At 39.9% G+C, this 8,529-nt stretch overlaps 2 protein-coding genes and 1 non-coding gene across 3 annotated transcripts in view; all 3 read left to right on the top strand.

Moving 5' to 3' along the window:
- Positions 1-8,529, top strand: part of M1AP (meiosis 1 associated protein) — a 95,265-nt gene that overhangs the window by 2,489 nt on the left and 84,247 nt on the right. The gene's annotated exons all lie outside the window — the stretch shown is intronic.
- Positions 5,488-6,526, top strand: LOC132501737 (caspase-3-like). The gene has a single exon (XM_060117451.1). The coding sequence runs from the start codon at positions 5,540-5,542 to the stop codon at positions 6,365-6,367; it is 828 nt and encodes a 275-aa protein (XP_059973434.1). The 5' UTR covers positions 5,488-5,539; the 3' UTR covers positions 6,368-6,526.
- Positions 7,409-7,515, top strand: LOC132502239 (U6 spliceosomal RNA). The gene has a single exon (XR_009534434.1). It is a non-coding gene; the product is annotated as a U6 spliceosomal RNA (small nuclear RNA).

Here is an 8,529-nt window from a genome sequence, read left to right as displayed (position 1 = left end):
CCTCAACAGATATTTATTGAATAACAGAGTGACTGACTTATACTAGGGGAGTGGCAAAGATGGTGGAGTAGGAAGACCCTGAGCTCACCTTCTCCCCTGGGCACACCAAGATTACAGCTATTTACAGAGCAACTATTGATGAGAAAAACCAGAAGACTAATGGAAAAGCTCTTCTACAGCTAAAGATATAAAGAAGGAACCACAAAAAGACATGTAGAAGGGGCGAAGATGCAGTATAGTCAAGACCCATATTCCTGGGTGGGTGACCCACAAACAGAAGGATAATTATAATAGCAGAGGTTCTCAGATCCTGCCCAAGTAGCAAGTGGTCCAAGCCCTGCATCAGGCTCACCAGCCCAGGGGTCCTACACTGGGAAGATGAGCCCCCAAAACATTTGGCTTTGAAGGCTAGCAGGGCTTACTTTCAGGAGAGCCAGAGGGCTGTGGGAAATAGAGACTCTATTCTTAAAGGATGCACACAAAATCTCACGTGCTCTGGGACCCAGGGCAGAAGCAGTAATTTGAAAGTATGCTGGGACTTCCCTGGTGGCACAGTGGTTAAGAATCCGCCTGCCAATTCAGGGGACACAGGTTCGAGCCCTGGTCTGGGAAGATCCCACATGCCATGGAACAACTAAGCCCATGCGTGCACTGCAACTACTGAGCCTGCGCTCTAGAGCCCACATGCCACAACTACTGAAGTGCTCATGCCTAGAACCCGTGCTCTGCAACAAAGAGTAGCCCCTGCTCGCTACAACTAAAGAAAGCCCACACACAGCAATGAAGACCCAATGCAGCCAAAAATAAATTAATTAATAAATTATTTTTTTTTAAAAGAAAGTATCCTGAGTGAGACCCACCTGCTGATCTTGGAGAGCCTCCCTGAGATGCTGGAGGCAACTGGAGACATAGACACTGGCAGCAGCCATTTTGGGGAGCTCACTCTACCATGTGGACACTGGTGCTGGCAAGTGCCATTTTGGAATCTGCCCTCCAATTTATTAGCACCAAGATCCTGCCCCACCCACCAGCCTTTTGGCACCAGTACTAGGATGTGTCAGGCCAAGCAATTAGCCAGGTGGAGACACAGACCCACCCACCAGCAGACCTGCTGCCTTAAGACCCTTTGAGCCTGCAGCCACCCCTGGACACGGTTCTGTCCACTAGAGGGCCCAGGACCAGGCCCTGAACACAAGTGTGCAGGCACTAGCCCCAGAACCCCCCAAGGACCTGCAGTCAGAGACCCTGGGACATGGCTCTGTCTATCAGTAGGCTGGCACTAGCCCGGCAGCCAGCCTCACCCACCAGTGGGTAGGCACCAACCCCAGGACCCCTTGGCCTTGGCCCTGTGCACCAGTGGGCTGATACCAATTCCAGGACCCAAAGCCCTGAACACAGAGACCCCAGGACCTGGCTCCACCCACCACAGTGCAGGAACTCAGCCTCTCAGCCTGCCATATCAAGACCCAGACCATGCACCAGTAGGCAGGCACCAGCTCCAGGACTCTGAACTTGAGCCCTGCCCATCAGCAGGCCAACACAAACACTGGGACATCATGGGCTCTTTTGTCAGCCACTCCAGGATCCAGCCCCACCCATGAGCAGCCCAACACCACCTCTGGGACCCCCACACACACAGGGCCCTGCAGTCAGAGACCCAGGAACCTGGTTCCACCAACCAGTGACCCAGCACTAGACCTGGGACCCCCTGAGGCCCAGCCCCACCCACCAGCATGCTGACACTAGATCCAGGAACCCCCCCCCCGTCCCAGCCCTGCAACCACCCACTCTAGAACCTGGCCTCACCCACCAGTGGCCAGCAGCCTCTGCACAATGCAAGCCTGGCAACCAACTAGAGTGGGGGCCAGCCACACCTACCAGAATGCCCACAATAGTCTGCCCAACAGAAGGACCCATGCAGCACAAATAGGGGGCAACCCAGAGCATAACTCTGGTGACCAGAGGGCAGTTGCAGCTGGGATGCATAGGATGTCTCTACAAAAAGTCACTTCTCCAATGTTGGGAAATATAACCAACCTACCACATACACAGAAATAAAGACAGCAAACTAGGCAAAATGAGGTGACAGAGGAATATGTTCCAAACAAAGGAACAAGATAAAACCCCAGAAGAAGAACTAAGTGAAGTGAAGACAGACAATCTACCCAATAAATAGTTCAAGGTAATGATCATAAAGATGTTCAAAGAACTCGGGAAAGGATTGAATGAACAGAATGAGAAGTTAAAAGTTTTAAACAAAGAGTTAGCAAATGTAAAGAACAACCAAATATACATGAAGAATACAATAACTGAATGAAAAATACACTAGAAGTAATCAACAGTAGATTAGGTGATACAGAAGAATGGATCAGTGAGCTGGAAGACAGAGTAGTAGAAATCACTGAGGCTGAACAGAAAAAAAGAATAAAAATAAGTCAGGACAGTTTTAGAGACATCTAAGATAACAACAAGGATAGTAACATTCACATTATAGGGGTCTCAGAAGGAGAAGAGAGGGAGAAAAGGGCAGATAACATATCCGAAGACCTAATAGCTGAAAATTTCCCTTCCTGGGAAAGGAAACAGACATCTAGGTCCAGGAAGCACAAAGAATCCCAAACAGGATCAGCTCAAAGAGGATCACACCAAGAAGCATTGTAATTAAAATGGCAAAAATTAAAGATAAACAGAGAATATTAAAAGCAGCAAGGGAGGGACTTACCTTGTGGTCCAGTTGTTAAGACTTTGCCTTCCAATGCAGGGGATGTGGGTTCAATCCCTGGTTGGGGAGCTAGGTCCCAAGTGCCTTGGGGCCAAAAAACCAAAACATAGAAGCAATGTTGTAACAAATTCAATAAACACTTTAAAAATGGTCCACATCAAAAAAAAGTCTTTAAAAAAAAAGCAGCAAGGGAAAAGCACCAAGTTACATATGAGGGAACACCCATAAGGATATCAGCTTATGTCACTGTTTGCAGATGACATGATAATATACATAGAGAATCCTAAAAAATCCTACCAGAAAACTACTAGAGCTAATCAATGAATTTGGTAATAGCAGGATACAAAATTAATGCACAGAAATCTCTTGCATTCCTATACACTAATAATGAATAATCTGAAAGAGAAATTCATGAAACACTCCCATTTACCATTGCAACAAAAAGAAGAAAATACCTAGGAATAAGCCTACCTAAGGAGACAAAAGACCTGTATGCAAAAAATGAGAAGGCACTGATGAAAGAAATTAAAGATGATACAAACAGATGGAGAGATATATCATGTTCTTGGATTGGAAGAATCAACATTGTGAAAATGACTATACTAGCCAAAGCAATCTACAGATTCAATGCAATCCCTATCAAATGATCAAGGTCATTTTTCACACAACTAGAACAAAAAATTTCACAATTTGTATGGAAACACAAAAGGCCCCGAATAGCCAAAGCTATCTTGAGAAAGAAAAACAGAGCTGGAGGAATCAGGCTCCCAGACTTCAGACTATACTACACAGCTACAGTAATCAAGACAGTATGGTAGCACAAAAACAGAAATACAGATCAATGGTACAGGATAGAAAGCCCAGAGATAAACCCACACACATATGGTTGCCTTATTTTTGATAAAGGAGGCAAGAATATACAATGGAGAAAAGACAGCCTCTTCAGTAAGTGGTGCTGGGAAAACTGGACAGCTACATATAAAAGAATGAAATTAGAACACTCCCTAACACCATACACAAAAATAAACTCAAAATGGATTAAAGGCTTAAATGTAAGGCCAGACACTATAAAACTCTTAGAGGAAAACATAGGCAGAACACTCTATGACATAAATCACAGCAAGATCCTTTTTGACCCACCTCCTAGAGAAATGGAAATAAAAACAAAGATAAACAAATGGGACCTAATGAAACTTCAAAGCTTTTGTACAGCAAAGGAAACCATAAACAAGACCAAAAGACAGCCCTCAGAATGGGAGAAAATATTTGCAAATGAAGCGACTGACAAAGGATTAATATCCAAAATTTACAAATAGCTCATGCAGCTCAATATAAAAAAAAAAACCCAATCCAAAAATGGACAGAAGACTTAAATAGACATTTCTCCAAAGAAGATATACAGATTGCCAACAAACACATGAAAGGATGCGCAACATTGCTAATCATTAGAGAAATGCAAATCAAAACTACAATGAGGTATCACCTCACACCAGTCAGAATGGCCATCATCAAAAAAACCTACAACAATAAATGCTGGAGAGGGTGTGGAGAAAAGGGAAACCTCTTGCACTGTTGGTGGGAATGTAAATTGATACAGCCACTCTGGAGAACAGTATGGAGTTTCCTTAAAAAACTAAAAATAGAACTACCATACAACCCAGAAATCCCACTACTGGGCATATACCTTGAGAAAACCATAATTCAAAAAGAGTCATGTACCACAATGTCCATTGCAGGTCTATTTAATATAGCCAGGACATGGAAGCAACCTAAGTGTCCACTGACAGATGAATAGATAAAGAAGATGTGCCACATATATACAATGGAATATTACTCAGCCATATAAAGAAATGAAATTGAGTTATTTGTAGTGAGGTGGATGGACCTAGAGTCTGTCATACATAGTGAAGTAAGTCAGAAAGAGAAAGACAAATACCATATTCTAACACATATATATGGAATCTAAAAGAAAAAAAATGGTCCTGAAGAACCTACGGGCAGGATAGGAATAAAGACGCAGACATAGAGAATGGACTTGAGGACATGGGGAGGGGGAAGGGTAAGCTGGGACAAAGTGAGAGAGGGGCATGGATATATATACACTACCAAATGTAAAATAGATAGCTAGTGGGAAGCAGCCACATAGAACAGGGAGATCAGCTCGGTGCTTTGTGACCACTTAGAGGGGTGGGATATGGAGGGTAGGAGGGAAATGCAAGAGAGAGGAGATATGGGTATATATGTATATGTATTGTTGATTCACTTTGTTATAAAGCAGAAACTAACACAACATTGTAAAGCAATTATACTCCAATAAAGATTTTTTTTATAAAAACTAAAAATGTGTTAGACAATTTATATACATCTTTAATAGTAAAACATTGGGAAAAATATTTTTTTAGAAAAATATTTTAAATGAGTTTGTATTATATGAAGAGGGGAAATGGCAATTTTCAAATACCTTTTCCATTTGAAAGTACTGTTTCTTCATTTTCTTCTTTTTGGCCTATTGTTTAAAAATAATTTTCCTATACAGAATTCTTAAATTTTGGTCTCCTAAGTGAAAATTTTCAAAGAACCAAGTTGTTTGGCCTCTACCTTAATAAAATTCTTTACTGGTCAAAAAAAAAGTTTGGGGAGGGTATCAGCTGATTTTTCAACAGAAACTCTGCAGGCCAAAAGGGAGTGGCATGATATATTTAAAGTGATGAAAGAGGAAAACCTACAGCCAAGAATACTCTACCCAAGAGCAGGAACCAAGCCCAGCAGAGCGAGTTGGTGCCTGTGGCGTGGGGCTGAGAGTTAATAAAAGTATCCATGGAGAACAATGAAAATTCAGTGGATTCGAAATCCATTAAAACTTCACAGACAAAGATCTTACATGGAAGCAAATCAATGGACTCTGGAATATCCTTGGACTATAGTTACAAAATGGATTATCCTGAAATGGGTTTATGTATAATAATTAATAATAAGAACTTTCATGAAAGTACTGGGATGGCATGTCGGTCTGGTACAGACGTAGATGCAGCAAACCTCTGGGAAACCTTCACGAACTTGAAATATGAAGTTAAGAATAAAAATGATCTTACATGTGAAGAAATTTTGGAATTAATGTACAGTGTTTCTAAAGAAGATCATAGCAAAAGGAGCAGTTTTATTTGTGTGCTTCTAAGCCATGGCGAGGAAGGAAAAATTTTTGGAACAAATGGACCTGTCGATCTGAAAAAATTAACAGGTTTCTTCAGAGGGGATTGTTGTATAAGTCTGACTGGAAAACCTAAACTTTTCATTATTCAGGCTTGCCGAGGCACAGAACTGGACTGTGGTATCGAGACAGACAGTGGTGTTGAGGATGACATGGCCTGTCAGAAAATACCAGTTGAGGCGGACTTCTTGTATGCATATTCTACAGCACCTGGTTACTATTCCTGGCGAAATTCAAAGGATGGATCCTGGTTCATCCAGTCACTTTGTGCAATGATGAAACGGTATGCTCACAAGCTTGAGCTTATGCACATCCTCACTCGGGTTAACCGAAAGGTAGCAATAGAATTCGAGTCCTTTTCCACTGATTCTACTTTTCATGCAAAGAAACAGATTCCTTGTATTGTGTCTATGCTCACAAAAGAACTGTATTTTTAATCACTGAAGAAATGGATGATTTTTTTTTAATCTGTATGCCAAGTGAGGAAATGGTGTGACTGATAAACTATATTTTCCTCTCTCATTTAAATCTAATCTAATCCCCCAGGTAATACATGGAAACATGCCACTTTCATAGCAATAAAACTACTGTGAAGCTACCTCAAAAAAAAAAAAAGAATACTCTACCCAAAAAGGCTTTCATTTAGATTCAATGGAGAGGTCAAAAGTTTTACAGACAAGCAAAAGCTAAACAGTTCAGCACCACGAAACCAGCTTTATAAGAAATGCTAAAGGAACTTCTCTAAGAGAAAAAGAAAAGCCCACAAGTAGAAACTTGAAAGTTATGAAAGGAAAAAATCTCATTGATAAAGGCATATATACAGTAAAGGTAGTAAATCAATCACATATAAAGCTAGTAGGAAGGTTAAATGACAAAAATAGTAAAGTCATCTATATCCACAATAAGTAGTTAAGGGATACATGAAACAAAAAGATGTAAAATATGATATCAAAAACTGTAAAACATGGAGGGAGAAGTAAAAATGCAGGGTTGTTAAAATGTGTTTGACCTTAAGAGATCAGCAACTTAAAATGATTTTAAATATATATATGTGTGTGTGTGTGTGTGTGTGTGTGAGTATACACACACACACACACACACACACACACACACACAGTAACCACAAACCAAAACCCTGTAATAGATTCACACCTGGAAAGAAGAAAAAAATCCAAACACAACACTAAAGATAGTTATCAAATCACAAGAGAACAAAAGAAGAAGAAAGGAACTAATAAGAACTACAAAAACAATGAACAAAATGGCAATAAATACATACTTATCAATAATTACCTTAAATGTAAATGGACTAAATGCTCCAATCAACAAACACAGTGCCTGAATGGATACAAAGACAAGACCCATATATATGCTGCCTACAAAACACTCACTTTAGATCTAAAGACACACAGATACTGAAAGTAAGGAGACAGGAAAATGTATTCCATGAAAATGGAAATTAAAGGGAAGCCAGGGTAGTGCTCACTTCAGCAGCACATATACTAAAATTAGAAAAATACAGAGAAGCTTAGCATGGCCCCTGTGCAAGGATGACACACAAATTCATGAAGTGTTCCATATCTTTCTGGGAATTGGGGGTTGGTAGATGCAAACTATTACATTTAGAATGGATAAACAACAAGGTTCTACTGTATAGCACAGGGAACTATATCCAATCTCCTGGGTAAACCATAATGGAAAAGAATATTTTAAAAAGAATATATGTATGTCTATAACTGAGTCACTTTGCTGTACAGCAGAGATTGGCATAACATTGTAAATCAAATATACTTCAATTAAAAAAAGAAAGAAAGTCAGGATAGCAATATTTATTTCAAACAAAACCAACTTTAAAACAGATTGTAACAAGAGACAAGAAAGATATTACATAATCATCAAGGGATCAATCCAAGAAGATATAAAAATTGTAAATATATATCCACCCAACATAGGAGAACCTAAATCCATAAAGCAAACATTAACAGACATAAAGGGAGAAATTGACAGTAACACAATAATAGTAGGGGACTTTAACGCCTCAGTTACATAAATGGACAGATCATCCAGACCCCCCCCAAAAAATCAATAAGGAAACACTGGCCTTAAGTGACACATTATATCAGATGCACTTAATTGATATATATAGAGCATTCCATCCAAAAGCAGCAAAATACACATTCTTTTCAAGTACACAGGGAACACTCTCCAGGGTATATCACATGCTAGGACACAAAACAAACCTCAGTAAATTTAAGAAAATTGAAATCATATCAAGCGTCTTTTCTGACCACAAATCTATGAGACAAGAAAAAAATGCAAACACATGGAAGCTAAACAATATGCTACAAAACAATCAATGGATCACTGAAGAAATTTTTTTAAAAACTTGGAGACAAATGTAAATAAAAGCACAACAATACAAAATCTATGAGATGCAGCAAAAGCAGTTCCAAGTGGGAAGTTTACAGTGATACAAACTTACCTCATGAAACAAAAAAAGCTCAAATAAACAACCTAACCTAACACCTAAAGGAGCTAGAAAAAGAAGTATAAACACAGACCAAAGTTAATAGAAGGAAATCATAAAGATAGGGCAGAA

The sequence above is a fragment of the Mesoplodon densirostris genome, chromosome 14 (genome assembly GCF_025265405.1).
Source record: "Mesoplodon densirostris isolate mMesDen1 chromosome 14, mMesDen1 primary haplotype, whole genome shotgun sequence".
Lineage (NCBI taxonomy): Eukaryota > Metazoa > Chordata > Mammalia > Artiodactyla > Ziphiidae > Mesoplodon > Mesoplodon densirostris.
This window is presented reverse-complemented; position numbering and strand designations above follow the sequence as displayed.